Here is a 20046-nt window from a genome sequence, read left to right as displayed (position 1 = left end):
TAACACACAAACACAAATGTTTACAGAAGCATGTAAAATCATTAGAAATAAGGGAAACTAATATGGGATGAGGAGGGGATTGTGAAACAGGAAACCTGATATCCACGATTTACATATACAATGAAACAGAACATAGAAAAACCACAAAAAATAATGAGAGCAATTTTAAATCTTATGCAGAAAATTATAATGTAACAGCTAGCTCATGCAGAAAGAATGTTAGGGATGTGGGAGCTGCAACATTACCCCATAACAAGATAAGCAGAAACTGTATAAATTGGCTTGACTTATGGAAAAAATATATTACTGGAAATGTAAAACTAACAAGCCAAAAAATAAAGGTATGTAGTTCTTCACTGTAAATTCAAAACATCTATGCACTGTCAAATGGGTGCATAGACACTTCCATTGGAAATATCAGTGAACTCTTATGTAGCACTCTAAGCAAAAGCTACTAGGTGAACTAAATATGAATACATTGCTAGATTCCAATGACAGCAGGAAACTTCTTAACACAATTAAAATATGTGGATTAAACAAACAAAATATCAAATCCAACACCTACAACAGCAAACAACTGTACAAAAATAATCTCATTTTCACAAACCTATATGACTTTTAGTAGAAAGGAGAGAGCATAGTTGCAGCTCTGTAAGACAATGATGCAGTCAAAATACGATTAAATCAGAATAAAAGAAAAGGTACAACACATGGGGAAAAAGAAGCCTACATGAACAAAACTTAACAGTTCTTAGGCTTACATATAAGAAAAAAGGATGCGCAATGCTGGAAAGAGATTCTTCAGTGGATCATACAATGATAAATTTTATAAACATCATTCCCAACTATAACATGACCAGTAAAAAAGACTGATACCAAAACTAGCAATAAAAAAAATGGATAACAAGAAGCATATATATAACAAGCAATGATGAAAACTTCAAAGTGTATTACAGAAAATATAAAGGAATATATGACAAAGTACTGCAAGCAGCCAAACAAATAGATGCAAAAACTTACATAAGCAGTGCTGACAAAAAAGCAAGGCTTGCTGGTCTATTATAAATAAATAATAACATCTGCAATGAACTATACAAATGTTGGCTTGGTTCCTGCTTTCATGTGGCATGATTGGCCCCAATTGAACAGGTCTATCAGGGTGGGTCAATATGGAGCTAGATCAACTGCTTCAGGTGGCTACTTTGTCAAGCTTAAGTTTGGTTCCTGTTAATGGTATTGGTAGGTGGGACTTCACAAGACATGGCCTGCATCTCAGTAGAAAAGGGAAGGGTAAATTTGCTGGGATGATAGCAAACTCTTTAAGGGGGAGGGCACTGAAAGCCATGGGAGTACCTATTCTTTAGACTAAGGTCAGCGTCCAGTCATCCAACCTTGATTGAAATTAAGCTTAATGAGAAGCTCAGACAGGCACAAACTAGAGATGTTAAAATATCACGAAATTCTTATAACAGTACAGTGAAAAACAATGTTAATATGCCACAAGATTCTCATAAAAGCACTGTGAAAAATGATGTTAGTATACTGCATCAGAGTATCAGAGGACTAAAAAACAAAGTCAATGAGCTTCTTGTTTGTTTAGAAGATTTAGAAATTGAGGGTGGAACAGATGCACTATGCCTGTCTGAACATGGAAATGGTAAATGTAGGTGGATATAAGCTTTCAGCACATGTAAGTAGAGACACAGTGGAGAGAGGAGGAGCTGCCATATATGTTAAAATCTGCCATAGTGTGAAACATTTGGAAATTAAAAATTTTGTATAGAGAAACATGCATAAGCATGTGCATGTTAGCTTAAACAAAATAATGGTACTTTTCTAATTGTAGCCATGTATAGGTCTCACTGGGAATTTTTCAGCTATTTTTTAAAAACTTGGATTCTTTGTTGTGCTATCTGTCAGACAGAGGGAAGCAAATTATTGTTTTTGGGGACTTCAATGTAGATTTTCTGAAAGAGTCCAATAGAAAGCTTGACCTTGAGGTATCACTTGGTTCTTTCTATTTAACTTCAGTTGTTGATTTTCCTACTCAGGTGGTACAGGAAAGCAGGACACTGATAGATAATGTTTTTCTAGGCCAAGATAAATTTAATCAAATAAAAACTTTTCCTGGTAAGAATGGTCTGTCTCATCATGATGCATAGTTAGTTACAGTACATGATGGAGCTTCATATAGTAATGCAAAAAAGTCCTTCAAAATAGTGCATTCAATTAACGATTTAACAATTGAAAAATTTAGGGAAAGCTTGCAAGAGTTAGATGGGGATGAAGTGGACAGGGAACCTGATGCTACTTTAAAATTTAACCTATTTCATGATACCTTTGTGAGTGTATTTGAAAACAGTGAAATATAATTGTAAGAAACCATCTAAAAAGCCATGGCTTACTAAAGGGATAAAAATATCTTGTAAACAGAAAAGGGAAATGTATCTTATAGCTAAGAGGATAATGACACAGAAACAGTGAAACATTGTAAAAACTACTGCACTGTATTCAGAAAATTATTACAAAGTCCAGAAGTGTGTGCATTATGTCTGAGATTAGCTCATCTGATAATAAAATTAAAACAATTTGAGACATTGTTAAAAGGGAAACAGTGCAACTGAGAGCACAGGAAGACTGTATTTCTATCAAATTCAACCAAAAGTTTATTATCAAGAAGTCAGAAGTAGAAAACATTTTAATAATCATTTTTTAAGTGTTGTACAGAAAATAGGATCCAGCTATTCATTAGAAAATGCAAGGCAGTATTGGGAGAGGTAATAGCTATGCAATTTGATAAAACTGAAATTCAAGATTGAAATTACGACAATAATAAATTCACTCAAAAGTAAAATCTCACTTGGAATTGATGGCATTTCCAACAGAGTTCCCAACAGATAAGTAGGGTTCTCAGCCACATATGTAGTAGCTGACTGAAACAGGGGATACTTCCAGACAGACAGAAGTGTGCTGTTATTGAACCATTGCATAAAAAAGGGGATAGGACTGATGCTAACAACTACCACCGAACCTCACTTCTGACAGCTTTCTCAAAAATCATGGAAAAAGTAACGTATTCATGAGTAGTATCACAAATTTCTAAAAATGAAGTACAAACAAAGTGTCAATTTGGTTTTCAGAAAGGCTTTTCAACAGAAAATGCTATATATGATTTCACTGTTCAAACATTGGATGGGACGGCGCACAAATGATTTAATTCATGAAACTTCGTGGCAGATTAAAACTGTGTGCCGGACCAAGACTCAAACTCCGCTGCAAAGTGAAAATATCATTCTGGAAACATCCCCCAGGCTGTGGCTAAGCCATGTCTCCGCAATATCCTTTCTTTCAGGAGTGCTAGTTCTGCAAGATACGCAGGAGAGCTTCTGTAAAGTTTGGAAGGTAGGAAATGAGGTACTGGCAGAAGTAAAGCTGTGAGGATGGAGCGTGAGTCATGCTTGGGTAGCTCAGTTGGTAGAGGACTTGCCCACAAAAGGCAAAGGTCCCGAGTTCCATCCTCAGTCTGGCACATAGTTTTATTCTGCCAGAAGTTTCATATCGGCACACTCTCCGCTGCAGAGTGAAAATCTCATTCTGGATTTAATTCATATTTAACTGGAAGAATGCAGAAGATTGAAATAAACAGTACAGGTAGTCTCCAAAAATCAACAGAGTCCTCTAACTGGGGAGGTATCAAGGATGGTATCCCACAGGGTTCAGTCTTGGGTTCTTTATTGTTCTTAATTTATATTAATGACTTGCCACTCTATATACTTGAAGATGCAAAGTAAATTCTTCTTGCTGCTGATACAAGTATAGTAATCACACTCAACAAACAAGAATCAGCTGAGGAAATTGTAAATAACATCTTTCAGAAAATTATTAAGTGGTTCTCTGCAAATGGACTCTCACTAAATTTTGAGAAAACACAGTTCATACAGTTCTGTACAGTAAATTTCATGACACCATTGATTAATATAGTCTACGAACAGTAGTCTGTTGCTAATGCAGAATATTCAAATTTTCTGGGTGTGTGCATTGATAAGAAATCGAATTTGAAGAAACACATCAATGATCTGCTGAAATGGTTAGGTTCAGCTACTTACATACACTATTAGGGTTATTGCAAATTTTGGTGGTAAACATATCAGTAAATTATCCTACTATGCCTATTTCTATTCACTGCTTTCATATGGGACCATGTTTTGGGGTAATTCATCATTAAGAGAAAAATTATTCATCGCACAAAAGTGTGTAATCAGAATAATAGTTGGAGTCCACCCAAGATCACTTTGCAGACATTCGTTTAAGGAATTCGTAATATTCATAGTGCTTTCACAATGCATATATTCACTTATGAAATTTGTTGTAATTAACCCATCCCATTTCAAAAACAACAGTGACTTGTGTAGCTAAAACTCTAGAAGGAAGGACGATTTTCACTATTCTGGGTTACATCTGACTTCAGCACAGAAGAGGGTGAATTATGCTGCCACAGAATCTTTGGTCATTTGCCAAATAGCATTAAAAGTCTGACAGATAGCCAACCGACATTTAAAAACAAATTAAAATAAATTCTGAATGACAACTCCTTCTACTTAATACATGAATTTTTAGATATGAAGTAGTAAAACGAAGATAACAACTAATTATTTTGTGTAAAGAAAACTTATGTTACAAATAAACACAAACACACACACTGTTGCATTTCGAAATCTTTCCTTTGTCACTGTTGCATTTCGAAATCTTTCCTTGTGGATGGATATGTGTGTGTGTGTGTGAGTGTATACCTGTCCTTTTTTCCCCCTAAGGTAAGTCTTTTCTCTCCCGAGATTGGAATGACTCCTTACCCTCTCCCTTAAAACCCACATCCTTTCGTCTTTCCCTCTCCTTCCCTCTTTGCTGATGAAGCAACCGTTTGTTGCGAAAGCTTGAATTTTGTGTGTATGTTTGTGTTTGTTTGTGTGTCTATCGACCTGCCAGCACTTTCGCTTGGTAAGTCACTTCATCTTTGTTTTTAGAAAACTTATGTTAAAGTGACATGTTCCACTTCATTACAAAATGTCATATTCATGATCAATGGAACAAGTATTAATGTATGTATGTATATCTAAAAACAAAGATGATGTAACTTACCAAACGAAAGCATTGGTATGTTGATAGACACACAAATAAACACAAACACACACAAAATTCAAGCTTTCGCAACCCACGGTTGCTTCATCAGGAAAGAGGGAAGGAGGGGGAAACACGAAAGGATGTGGGTTTTACGGGAGAGGGTAAGGAGTCATTCCAATCCCGGGAACAGAAAGACTTACCTTAGGGGGAAAAAAGGACAGGTATACACTCGCACACACACACATATCCATCCGCACATATACAGACACAAGCAGACATTTGCCTTTACAAATGTCTGGCATGGAGGCCTTAAATCTGGGAATGAACATATTCATGTTTTGGTCCCACTGTTTAATGACACCCTTAAAAAATGAAAAACACAGATAACCACAGAGCAGTATACAGATGAAGTTAAAAAGGTATTTAAGTAAGCAATGTGTAAATCCATTAAATTGAAGAAAATTAAACTTTTGCAAGACTGTCTTTTTTATCTCCCTAATTAAACTTTAGAGATAACAATATTTTTCTGTTCTTTCATTAGGTGAAAATATTTAAAAAAATATTGAAGACAAATTTTCATTAACTTACAAAGTACAGGTGTGTTAAAGTTATGAAAATGATCTGTTTAGAAGAAGTGAATCACCATAACAACACTTGCCAGCAGCAGACAAACAAGTGTGGAAATGTGTTCACTATGATTCATCAAGTAATACAGAATAGTATGAAGTTCATACTGCCCACATCATCTGTTGGTATAAAGTAGTACTATTTCCACAGAGCACCAGCGGGTCTCTGAACAAAAAAGGGAGAAACTTTCTGTTCATCATGTAGTTTTCCTGAACACCAGAAATGGAAACAAGCTCTCCAACATATATACACCTCATGTTACCCTTACTGACTTAATCTCTACTGAAACACCTCTTTTACCAAAATGAGAGAATTTCGTAATTTACTCTGCTTTTTCTTTCCTCCTCCTCCCATTTCCTTCTCTACGGTTTTTTCCCTTTTTCCTCCTATTTCATGACTGCATATTTCATTCCACTTTTCATATCTCTTCCTGTTTAATTCATCTGAATTTATGCTCACATCTGTCAATTTTTCCCCATTAAGAACAGTGTTTTGAATTCTATGTGCTAGGAAGTCCTGAATTCAGTCACAAATCTGGGCTGATACTCAGTATGCTTGTACTTTTGTTCAGTAAATGTTAGAGCAGAATTGAATTGAATGTCTTCTGAAGTCAAGCAACAAGCCCTTGTCTGCTGTGCTCTGGATTTCAAGACAATCTCTGGTTATAGAATCCATACTGAAGTTTATAGTTGAGATTTTTTATTCTCCAATAATGTCACAATGCATGAGCATAAAACACATTTTATAAATCTACAAGAGATTCACATCAGTGATACATGCCTATAATTATTTGCATCTGTCTGATGAACCTTCTCAAAAACAGGAATGACCTGCACTTTTTTGCAAATAACTTGGTACCATGTGTTGCTCCAGCAACCTGCAATGAACTACTGTTTGAACGAAAGCAGATTTTTCACAAACTCTACTTAGAATGTCACAGGCATCTCATCCAGTAAAGATGCCTTTCCACTAATGAACAGTTTTGGTTGATTTTCTATTATGTGACTGCTTATCTCAATATCTGCTATTTAAGAGTTCCTGTGATGGTTGAAAGGATGAGCCATTTTCAGATCTCCCAAGGTGAAACAATTTAGGACAGAATTCAGTCATTCAGTCTTCTTTCATTCATCTTGCATTTCAGCACTGGTACTGTGACAGAGTGACTAATAAATGATTTTGGTTTGCTTACTGACTTACCTATGAGCAAATCCTCAAAGGCTTTGTAATCAGTTCAGTTGCCAAAATTTTATGTTCAAATTTATTGAACACTTCTCGGATTGGTCTCCTTGTGTTTATTTTGGTTTTATTCAGCTTTTACTTGTCAACTAGTTTTCAACTTCTCTTTTCGATCCTAGAAACTTTGTAACCTGGCTATTGAACCTTGGTGGATCTTTCCCATCCTTCACAACATTGTTCAACACATATTAGCCTAAGGAATATTGTAAAATGCTTTAGAATTATGTCTGCTCTAGCCCCCCCCCTCCCCCTGCCCCAATCCTCAGAGCCTAACATTTGATTATGACTGTTCAGATATTCTGCAATTTGTTTTCTGTCACTCTTGTTAAGCAAAGATATTTTCCCATTTTTCATAACATCTCTTAACACCTGTAGTCACTGATGCTATAATAGTGTTGTGGTCCCTGATGTCCTCTACATTAGGTGATTCAAAATGGTAGGGTCTATTAGTTAATAGGAAGCCTAAGACATTGCCTTAATTAGTTGGTTCCCGTAACTGTCTGTACAAAGTAAATTTTGACAAGACATTCAGAACAATCTAAAACACTATGTGATCAAAAGTACCCGGACACCCCAAAAACATACGTTTTTTATACTAGGTGCGTTGTGTTGCCAGCTACTGCCAGGTACTCCATATCAGCAACCTCAGTAGTCATTAGATATTGTGAGAGAGCATAATGGGGTGCTCAGCAGAACTCACAGACTTCGAACTTGGTCAGGTGATTGTGTGTCACTTGTGTCACACATCTGTAAGTCCACCCCTGGTAGCTGAATGGTCAGCATGACAGATTGTCAATCCTCTGGTCCCGGGTTCAATTCCCAGCTGGGTCGGGGAATTTTCTACACCCAGGGACTGGGAGTTGTGCTGTCCTCCTCATCATCCTATCATCCTCATCAACTGCAGGTCACCGAAGTGGCATCAAATTGAAAGACAGGCACCCGGTGAACGGTCTGCCTGACGGGAGGCCCTAGCCATATGATTAAATTAAATAAATACATCTGTAAGCGAGATTTCCACACTCCTAAACAGCCCTAGGTCCACTGTTTCCAATATGATAGTGAAGTGGAAATGTGAAGGGACACGTACAGCACAAAAGGATACAGCTCAACCTTGTCTTTTGACTGACAGCGACCACCGATGGTTGAAGAGGGTCATAATGTGTAATAGGCAGACATCTATCCAGACCATCACACAGGAATTCCAAACAGCATCAGGAACCACTTAAAGTACTATGAGTTATGCGGGAGGTGAGAAAACTTGGATTTCATGGTCAAGCGGCTGCTCATAAGCCACACATCACGCCGGTAATTTCCAAACGACACCTCGCTTGGTGTAAGGAACGTAAACATTGGATGACTGAACAGTGGAAATATGTCATGTGGAGTAATGAATCATGGTACACAATGTGGCAATCTGATGGCAGGGTGTGGGTATGTCAAATGCCCAGTGCACATTGTCTGCCAGCAGTAAAGTTCGGAGGCGGTGGTGTTATGGTGTGGTTATGTTTTTCATGGAGGGGGCTTGCACCCCTTGATGTTTTGCATGGCACTATCACAGCACAGGCCCACTTTGATGTTTTAAACACCTTCTTGATTTCCACTGTTGGAGAGAAATTTGGGGATGACGATTGCATCTTTCAACACGATCGAGCACCTGTTCACAATTCACAGCCTGTGGTGGAGTGGTTACACAACAATAATGTCCCTGTAATGGACTGGTCTGCACAGGGTCCTGACCTGAATCCTATGAAACACCTTTGGGATGTTTCGGAATGCTGACTTCATGCCAGGCCTCACTGACCGACATTGATACCTCTCCTCAGTGCAGCACTCTATGAAAAATGGGCTGCCATTCTCCAAGAAACCTTCCAGCACCTAACTGAACATATGCCTGCAAGAGTGGCAGCTCCCATCAAGGCCAAGGGTGGGCCAACACCATATTGAATTCTGGCATTACCGATGGAGGGTGCCGTGAACTCGTAAGTCATTTTCAGCCAGGTCTCTGGATACTTTTGATCACATAGTGTATGAAAAACAGGCAGATAAAAGTAGAAAAAAATGAATTTATTTCTGAACTAAATTACAATATTTGGAATCATACAAACCATGACTATGATCTCTGAATGCTTGCATTTCTTCTTTATAAGTCTTTCCATTAACTTTAATAACTGCATTCATAGAACCCATTTGTTCATAATGTGACTGATGAGCCCTGGAAGTCATATAATACGTTTTTAACATTTTAAAACGTTGACTTTTAGTGTAAAACTCATTTATGTTTTATTATATCTTTAAGCATTATGACTATGAATAAATGAAACAAGCTATGGTATTTCTCTGGAAATGTAATGAACACATTCATCTATACAGTCAGATCAAGACACTGCCTTTCTAAGTGCAAAGCAAGCAGAAATGCATATTCATTGTTTTATCCATGTAATAGTACCACATCGTTTGTTATTCATCTGGATACCTAGAAATTTCACACATGGAGCCTCACTCATTAGTTTCTACTTCAGGTAGTTGTAGCTAATTTTTATTTGTTTTCTGTTTCATTATCCTGCTGGCTGTGTGTGGTATTGGTGTGTTTGGGCAACAGAAGTGAGTCAAATTATGAACCTTGTGGTTCACAATATGTTTCCTTGCTAAGAATTTAATTTTATTCCTGTGCTGCCATTAGATAATGTGACACTCTGGTTACTGTTATTGACTCCATCCATGCAATGGGGGTGACTTTAGTGTCATAATGTGTTAGCTTCCCCAGTAAAATTTTACAACCTACATTGCCAAGGTCACAAACTGAGCAGTAGTTAAAGGATTATTGTGAGAAATATTGTTCAATATTCCATTATAAGCTAACTTATCAAACATTTTTGTAAATGTGGTAGAGAGGGGGGTGGGCCTATAAGTGGAGCTCATGAACTTATCTCCACTTTTAAAAATGGATATTACTACTGCATATTTCAGTCTTTCATGAAATACAACTTGACTCATTGACTTTTTAGAAGGGAACTCAAGGGTGGCACTATCGAGTTTGCACAATATTCCTGTACGTTCGTTGAAACACCAGCATAGCCAACAGAGTTACTGCTCTTTAGTGAGTTAATCAATTTTGACATATCTTTAACAGCTGAATCAGGAAAACTAATGTATGCTGATGGATTATGCAATACTTGTCTATGCAAATCTAATTTTTCTGCTTTCTACAGTTCACTTTTTTCCTTAATTTTCTATTGCTATTAGAAAGAATTGAATTTGGTGGACAATGATTTGAATGTGACATAATCTGTCTTGTAGCTTCTGTCATTGGTGAATTCAATATCATTGGCCTTACAGATTTTATTCATTTCATGTTTAATGAGGCTATAAATTGCCTTGACTTTGTTCTTGAAATATTGTGTTTCTATGCATTATTCGTTTATCCAATAGAATAAATAACAGAAGTTCAACTTGTGAAGAGCTCATATTTGAGATTATAGATAGTCAGGAAAATATGATGGAGTATTATTATTAAAAATTCCTACAGCATCTTCTTATACCCTAATAACTTTTACACATACAAGTACATACTGTTCAGGCTGGCGTAAAATATAGCAAACAACCTTTTTTGGGAAAATAAAAATTTGCTTCCCATTTAACTCAATGTATTTGGTACTTCATGATTCCATTTTTTAAAAGTCAAACTTGATACAATATTAATTTGTGGCACAGAAAACATTTTATAACTGGGCCCTCTTATCAATCACCAGACGCGTACCAAAATGTAATTGAAAACGTCTAGGAAACGACAGCTTCTAATATATATTTTGCCTAATTATATTGTCGTCATTGCAAGAGATTTAACTCATCCAAAAGTTAATTATGATGGTAACAGTACTGTAGTTGGTGGGTGTAATAAGACATGCTGTGAAACAGTAATAAATACTTTCTTGGAAAACTACATATAGAGGATATTTCAAAAGCTCACTACTTATGGACATTTATGAAGCACATATTTACTTCAATACAATTTATTTCTTGAGCAATTAGGAAAGTCAATGATGTATATATTATTGTCAGTGGTGTTTAGAAACAGTTGCAACCACTAAAACTAAACAATCCCCCAGGGCTGGACTAAATCCTGGCTAGTTTCTATACAGAATTTGCAGGTGAGTTAACCCTCTGTTAACTGTAATAATATTATTCTGATGCCAGCATAACTTCAGAGTAATACACTGAGAATAACTGATCTAGGGGGCATTTGTAAATCATCAAGTACAAAACTAAGTAGAGACTCAACAGTATGAAAAGGACACATTGCTGCCCAATACCAACCAGCGACTCCTCCTATATACATAGGGTATAAGAACGGACCCACAAAATTACAGACCAATATCCTTAACATCAGTTTACTATAGAACTCTTGAGCATATTCTAAGTTTGAATACAAGAAATTTTCTTGAGATGGAAAAACTTCAGTCCACAAATTAGTGTGGATTTAGAGAAAGCATTTCCTCATGTGAAACTCAGCTTGCCGTTTCCCCAAACAGTATTCAGCATACCATGGATGAAGGGCCACAGGCAAATTCCATATTCCTATGTTTCCAGAAAATGTTTAACAAAGTGGCCCACTGCAGACTGTTAACAAAGATTTGAGCATATGGAATAATGGAATAGGTTCTCGTGGACGTGAGTGGCTGGAAGATTTTTTAAGTAATAGAAGCCAGTACATTGTCCTTGATAGCGAGTATTCAGAGATGAGGTATAGTCAGGAGTCCCCCATGAAAATATGATAGGACCACTCTTCCTCTCTTATTGTGGGAGTATGAGACTTTCCAGATATTTTGTAGCCAAAGTTTGGAAATAAATAATTTTGTTGAGTGGAAGTGAAATCTCGTACTAATTTTGAATATAAATGAACAAGCTTTATTGGTAGAGTTATATACATTTTTGTTATCCAGAATAATTGTTCAGAATATAAAGTTTTAATTATTATCTAAGAAGATATATTAGGGGACAAGTCTTGTTTTGTGAATTTTATTATATACATGAGGTATTCTGCCTGGTCTCTGTGCCATTTGAAAAGAGTTAAAGATGTACTTGGAGTCTTGATGGGCAAAGTAGTCAAAGGCAGCAAAGAGTCTTCTGTGCCAGCTGCGCTGTCAAGGAATAACACTGACCAGAAGTTTATGCCAATAATGTATATGTACATGTACTGAAAAAAAAACACTTATTATTCTTTGCCCAGAAGGTCTCCTGTAACAAAATACTTATCATATAATATGCATTGTACTTAAAGGCACATTAAAAGCCTTAAATGATCAGAGTTGCCAAGTCCTGGTTTGTAGTAAAAATTAAGTTAATCTGCAGGTAAGAAGAATATTTTACAAGTCGGGGGTTTCACAGACTTCTTCGAGCTGAAGGTGACAATGAGGTAACTTAAAATATATATGCAGAAAAAACTGTGGCTCTTTGGTTGATTCTGGGGGCAGGGGACCAAACAGTGAGGTCATCGGTCCCATTGGATTAGGGAAGGATGGGGAAGGAAGTCGGCCATGCCATTTCTATGGAACCATCCTGGCATTTACCTTCAGCAATTTAGGGAAATCATGGAAAACCTAAATCAGGATGGCTGGACACGGATTTGAGTCATCCTCCTCCTGAATGCAAGTCCAGTGTACTAACCACTGTGCCACCTTGCTCAGTGTGGCTCTTTGCTGATGAAACTGTTGTGTATGGGATAGTGATGTCTTTGAGTGATTGTAGGAGGATACAGGATGAATTAAACTGAATTCCTGTTGGTGAACTTTTCTAGATGTAGAAAAATGAAAGTTAATGCAGACAAGTAGTAAAAATAATCCTGTACTGATCAGGTACAGTATCTACATCGACATTGAGATCTGTAGTTTGAAAACCAGAGTGAATGTCCCATTGTACCAGTTATTACAGGGTTTCTTCCCATTCCATTCACATATGGAGTGCAGGAAGAATGATCATTTGAATGCCTCCATGCATGCTGTAGTTACTCTAATTTTGTCCTCACGATCCCTATGTAAGTCTTAAATAGGGAATTGTTGTATATTCCTAGAGTAATCATTTAAACTAGTTCTTGAAATTTTTTTAGTAGACTTTTTCAGGATAGTTTACATCTATCTTCAAGAGTCTGCCATACCTGTTTCTTCAGTATCTCTGTGACACTTTCCCACCGATCAAACAAATCTGTGACCACCCATGCTGCCCTTCTCTGTATACATTCAATATACCCTGTTGGTCCTAATTGGTACGTGTCCCACACACTTGAGCAATATTCTAGAACCAGTTGCACAACTGATTTGTAAGCAATCTCCTTTGTAGACTAACTGCACTTCCCCAGTATCCTACCAATAAACTGAAGTCTTTCACTTGCTTTACACATGGCTCAGTTTATGTGATCATTCTATTTCATATCCCTACAAAGTGTTACACCCAAGTATTTCTAAGAGGTGGCCGATTACAACAGTGACTCATTGATATTATAATGATAGGATACATCATTCTTTACATTTTGTGAAGTGTGCAATTTTATATTTTTGAAAGTTTAACACAAGTTACCAATCTTTGCACCACTCTGAAATCTTATCAAAACGTGACTGAATATGTGTGCAGCTTCTTTTCAGAGAGTACTTCATTATAGATAACTGCATCATCTGCAAGAAGTCTGAGGTCACAATTAATATTGTCTGCAAGGTCACTAATATACAACATCAACAGCAATGGTCCCAAACCACTTTCCTGGGGCATACCCTAAGTTTCTTCTGCTTCTAATGATAACTCTGCATCCAAGATAACATGCTGCATCTTCTATACCAAAAAGTCCTCAATCCAGTCACGAATTTCACTTGATATATCATATAATCACACTTCTGACAATAAACAAATGCTTTTCAGAAATCAAGAAATACTATCTCTGCCTGACTGGCTTGATCCAGAACTTTCAGTATGTCACGTGAGGAAGGTGCAAGCTGGGTTTCACGTGATTCATGTTTTCAGAATCTATGCTGGATGGCAGCTCAGAACATGTTCAGGATTCTACAAGAAACCAATGTTAAGGATGTTGGATGGTAGTTTGTTTTTTTTTACCTCAAGAACTTGGCACAGTTTTTTGTGCGAGGGATCTATGATAGTTTATAGTTATAGGAGAGAGGCTAATCAGCTGCAACTTTACCGTAGAATCTGATAGGGATTCTATCAGGCCTTGGAGTTTTGTTCAGTTTTAACAATTTTAGCTGTTTCTCAACACCAATGACAATAACACTTATTTAACACATCTTTTCACTGGTAAGAAAATTAAATTGGGGCAGTTCTCTTGGATTTCCTTTGTAAACAAGCTTTTGAAAATGGGCTTAAGCTTTTCAGGTTTATTTCTGCTACCCTCAATTTCAGTTCTTGTCTAACTCACTAAGAACTGGACGCTACCATTGGTGCCACTAACAGCCTTTCCATATGACTTGAATTTTTTTGGGTTTTGTGAAAGATCATTTGAAAATATTCTATTATAGTAGTCATTGAAGGCTTTGTGCATTGCTCTCTTGACAGCCAAATAAGTTTTGTTCAGCATCTCTCTAGATATAGTCCTATGCTTTGTTTTACAACTATTATGCAGTAGTCTCTGTTTCTTTATGGTGATTGTTTATGACAGAGGGGGCTCCCATATGGACTGTTACTATTAGTGCTGTGTCACTTAACACAGTCATGTTGATTAAATATCTAGGTGTAATGTCTACATCTTCAAAGAATAAGGTTTCTTAGAGAAAAGTATAGAGATTTTAAATTATCTTTTTTATAACTTCAATTCAAACTTCCTACAAAGTTTCTCATAACTCTACTTAATTTTATAACACACTTTACATATGTTTTATGTAACTTTTATATAATATTATGAATATTTTCAGGTCATTTTATGATAATTTGGTTAGACTAATGGGAGCATGCTCTAAATGTAGGAAAATGTAAGTTAATTCAGATGATTAGGATAAATACAATAGTAGAGGTATGCATCCTGACACAGTCATGTCAATGTAGTCAATCTAATGTGCCATTGTGAAGCAATATGAAACGGAATGAGCACAAAAGATCAGTGGTAGAGAAGACAAGTGGTTTGCTTCAATTTATTGGGAGAATTCTAGGAATGTGTAACTCATTTATAAAGGAAACTGTATATAGAACAACTAATTTGACCTATTGATGAGTACTGTTCGAATGTCAGGGATCCACACTAGGTCAGATTAAAGGAAGACATCCAAAAAATTCAGAGATGTTTTGTTATATTTATTATCGCTAGGTTCGATCAATATGAAAGTATTACAGAGATGCTCCATGAACTCAAATGGGAATCCTTGGACAGAGGACAACATTCTTTTTACAAAACAGTATTAAAAAAATTTAGAAAATTGGCATTCGAGGCAGACAGTAGAATGATTCTACTGCAATCAGTATATATCTCACAAAAGGATCACAAGGACAAGGCAAGATAATTACAGTTCACACAGAGACATAGACAGTCACTTCCCCCTCACTCTATTAGCAAGTGGAAAAGGAACAGAAATGACTATTAGTGGTACAAGGTGTGCCATATGGTTGCTTGTGGACACTTTATGTAGATTTAGCTGCAGATGCAGATGTAGACCACCGGACATATGTGCTAGTTTATCACTCAGCTGGTAGGCAGTGTCATTTTATTTTATTATAGCATATTAGTATAACCTGGAATTTGTTAACGTTTAATCTTTCTTTCCTTATGAGCCATTGTTCACCAGTGCTAAAGTCCCAAACATTCTGATTCTAGAAATTTAAATTTAAGTTTGGATTTTTTGTCACATAGTTGAGTTTACAAAGCAGACATTGTTTTTAACATTTTACTTCATTTTTACATTTTTTATATTTAACACTCATTTATGACACAACAATTCATTCTTTTAATGTTGGCAAGAATGAAAAATGTATGAGCCTCTAGAGAAAACATAACAATGTTGCTGGAGAATGTACTTAAACACTCTGTAAATGAAACGATTCACCTGCTTTTATCATTGACGTGTCACTTACGGTTGTTAACTGTTATCAGGTATGTGTATTGAAACAAAAATATCAAAATTTTGTATCAATTTTGTGCCAAATATAATGTCTGTTTGTGAAATACTGATATTCACGTGCCAGTTTTTTTTTTTTTTTTACTTTGTTTTTGAAAAATAAAGGAAAATATGAAAATCCATGTTCCAGTTGTTTCAGGAAATGTTGGAAGATTTTGTCACTGGAAGTATTTGTTTGTCAACAGATGTTCCCTCACTTTCGAGAACCTCTGTGTGTAGAAAGTCATACACAACAATAGCTATAACATGGTTATACAACAATTTTTGTACATCTTCAAAGAATCAGATTTCTTAAAGAAAATACAACAGTTCTAAATTCATTATCTTTGTTGTAACTTTAGTTTTGACCTCCTACAAAATTTCTCATTACTCTACTTCACTTTATAACACACTTTACATATGTTTCATATCATTTTTATGACATTTTATTGATATTTTCAGGCCATTTTGGTGATAATTTTTGCTGTATTTTAGGTCATACATATCCAGGACCTTTTTCATTTTCACACTTAATGAATTCTCATTAGGGAAACTGCCCCCCCCCCCTCCCCCCTGCCACTTTCAGGTGAGTTAATTTCCTTATTAACTGTAATGATATTCTTCTGATGCCAGCACAACATCAGAATGATACACACAGAATGGCTGATCTAGGAAGCAGTTATAAGTGCTATGTCTGATTGTCTGATAACAGCATCACTGCCACAAAACTAAGTACAGAGATCTCAGTATGAAAAGGACAGAATGCTACTCACCACAGATGAGGCATAATGTCACAGACACAAACAATGAAAACATTGCTACACTTTTAGCTTTCAGACAAATGGGCCTTTTTCAGAAAACGTACACCCACACACACTCAATTCACACACATGTGGTTACTGTCTATGGCCGCTTGGGTCTGACAGCGCCTTGTGCCTGTGCTGATGTGAGCAGCAATCCATGGCGGATGGTGGGTTAAGGAGGAGGCATGGGATGGGGAGGGATAGCAGTGTAGGGGTGGGGGAATTTTGTGCTGTTGCTAGAGCAAGCAGAAGTTTTATGCATGTGAGTGAAACCTATATGGGAGAAGAGGCAACAAGCCACGTAGTTCCTTCCAGACCACTAGAGGCGCTAGGGGTCAAACGAAGCTGGAACTGACCAATGAGAGCTGACCAATGGCGGTTGCTGATATTCTATCATCTTGCTCTGTATGAAGTCTACAGTTACAGTTGTCTTTCTATTTGTTTCAAATTGACATACTACTGATCTTCATTATAAACATTTTTTTTTAGTTTAAATTTCATAAAATTCACCATGGAACTGAAGAGATTTCCTGCTGAAAATATGTCTACAATTAATCCTAAGGTAAGACATTTAATTTTCAGTAAATAATCTTGTAGGCTATAAATGAAATGTATTCTCTTCCATTGTGAATTAAGCTGTGTGATTCCCATTCGTTTGTTTAAATAGTTTTGATACGTCTGTAGTAATTTTATTTAATGAAGAATTTTATGGTTTTTTTTCTTCCAGAATATTCAACACAACAAACTGACATTGAAATACTCCTGTAAATTACCTGGCTGTTGATCTGTATATTATGTGGGTTCAATGGTGAAAATTAGCAACAAGCATTTCCACAGGTTCCCAAAACAACATCAAGAGTTGCTTCTGAAGTGGAAAAGTGTTTGTTAGCTGTCACCTGATGTGAACTGTGCTACTTATTTTGCTTGTGAAGATCTTTTTTTTCCAAAGAAGTTTTTATGAACAAAAATAGGCATAGGCTAAACAAGGGTGTGTTTCCAAAACATGTCTGACAGTCACTGCTCAAGAAAACATCAAAAATAGACTTGTAAACGAACACACTTATATTGATTTCTGTAAACATTTAAAAGCTCCAGGATGTTTTGTGCATCATAGAAACCGGATGCAACACTTGAAACTGACAGTAAGACAAAACAAGCCTGTAGTGTAAATAACTATAGCTAAATAAAACTGTAGCAGCTAAATTGGACTCCAAATATTCCTGAGTAATAGGTTTGTCACTGCTGTATTGCAGTGTGTGATAGCTGTGTTTAAAGTATTTTATTATGATGCTAGCCAAAACAATTACATAGCTTGCCCAGAAAACTGAGATAAGAAAACTAAAAGCAAAAGAAAAAGCCTACAATGAACATAAACAAGGAGGAGTGCAACCCGCAATGTTTAACCTTTTTTAGTTCACCTCCATACCACTAGAGGCACTGCTATTGGTCTGTTTTTCCCTCTTGTAACACAGCAGTTTCACTTCTCTTTTCTTGTTGTTCTGTGGCTTGGTGGGGGCAGGATAGGGCCGCTAGGAGTGGGGAAAAGACTAGTAGGTGCATTGATGGAACAGAAAGTGTGGACAGTTCTGGAGTGGCAACAGGGAAGGGGGTGGAGGACAGGGACTAACGAAGGCTGCAACCAGGGCAGGAAGGGAGAGTTCCCACCTGTATGTTTCAGAAAAGCTGGTCTTGGTAGGAAGGACCCAGCGGCACTGGCTGTGAAGCAGCAGTGTATCCCAGCCTCCTGACTGCACCTAGCAGTCCTGTACCCACTGTAACCCTACTCATTTCTACAGCAGTACAACACTTCCCCATCCCTACCCTGCTATCCTCCCTTCTCCACTCCATGTCTCCTACTTACCCCCCTACCGCCATCCGCCAACCAAAGATTTCTGCTGATGTCAGACGCAGCCACAGCCTGCATTTGGACACGTGTGTGTGTGTGTGTGTGTGTGTGTGTGTGTGTGTGTGTTTGTGTGTGTGTGTGCGTGCGTGTGATTGTGTGGTGGGTAGGTGGAAGGGTGTGTGTGTGTGTGTGTGTGTGTGTGTGTGTGTGTGTGTGTGTGTGTTTGTGTGTGTGTGTGTGTGTGTGGGCATGCATGTTTTCTGCTTCTGAAGAAAGACTTTGTCTAAACACCTCCTCTTGCAGTGATTAGCAGTCTATCCTTTACATGTTGTTGTTATTCCATCCTGGACTTTCTACTGTTTAAGTACAGGGACAAATGTAATCATTATGAAATGAGCAATGAATGTCAACAAGAAGACAGCCTACACCACCAATTATTGACCATTCTCATCACATATAAACTGGCCCATATCGCAACAAGTAATCCTGTTTAGTCATATGATTATGCGGCTTTTAGTTTTTTTTTACTTGTAAGAGTATTGTTGTTGTTGTGGTCTTCAGTCCTGAGACTGGTTTGATGCAGCTCTCCGTGCTACTCTATCCTGTGCATGCTTCTTCATCTCCCAGTACCTACTGCAACCTACATCCTTTTGAAGTAAGAGTATTAGGCACTTTATTTTTAATGCCTTGTATACTGTGTCTGTCTATGTAAGATGAAATGTATGGGGAAAATGTTAGTGTGTGTGTGGTGTGTGTGTGTGTGTGTGAGAGAGAGAGAGAGAGAGAGAGAGAGAGAGAGACAGAGACAGAGACAGAGAGAGAGAGAGAGAGAGAGAGAGAGAGAGAGAGAGAGAGAGAGAGAGGGAGAGAGAGAGAGATTCCAGCAAGTAGTCAGTGTAAGTGGTTGAGTTCTGTACTGTTTTTTAAGTACATGGTACAACATATTTTTTTTTTGAGAGGCAGCTTCCATTAGCACAGTCAGAACAAGACATGATTTTTAAAATTATTTGTTCATCATGTTCCACAGATCCCATCAAGATGGAGAGTATTCAAGGATGTGGAATGTATCAAAGTATATACTGACAAAAGAGAAGAAACTGTTACAAATTTACTGTAATCTGTCTCCTGTATTAGCAAACTATCACTCTTCTTCTCAGTATTAGTTGCACTTCACCAGCTAAATAGAACATAGTAAGACTGCTTCCTCAGTTATATGAAATAATTGCCACTTAACATTTATTGATAGTTTAATATTTACTTGATTACAATGGTATTTTTCAAAGAAATTAGTTACCAGCTTTTGGAACAACAGTGGCCTGTTCACAATATACTA

General features: G+C 37.0%; 1 protein-coding gene across 1 annotated transcript in view; it reads right to left on the bottom strand.

Moving 5' to 3' along the window:
• Positions 1 to 20046, bottom strand: part of LOC126474556 (uncharacterized) — a 234788-nt gene that overhangs the window by 89706 nt on the left and 125036 nt on the right. Inside the window, exon 6 of the mRNA XM_050102031.1 lies at positions 9087 to 9193. Coding sequence (XP_049957988.1) covers positions 9087 to 9193 — 107 coding nt within the window. The remainder of the gene's footprint in view (positions 1 to 9086; positions 9194 to 20046) is intronic.

This window comes from Schistocerca serialis, chromosome 4 (assembly GCF_023864345.2).
Source record: "Schistocerca serialis cubense isolate TAMUIC-IGC-003099 chromosome 4, iqSchSeri2.2, whole genome shotgun sequence".
Taxonomy (NCBI): domain Eukaryota; kingdom Metazoa; phylum Arthropoda; class Insecta; order Orthoptera; family Acrididae; genus Schistocerca; species Schistocerca serialis.
This window is presented reverse-complemented; position numbering and strand designations above follow the sequence as displayed.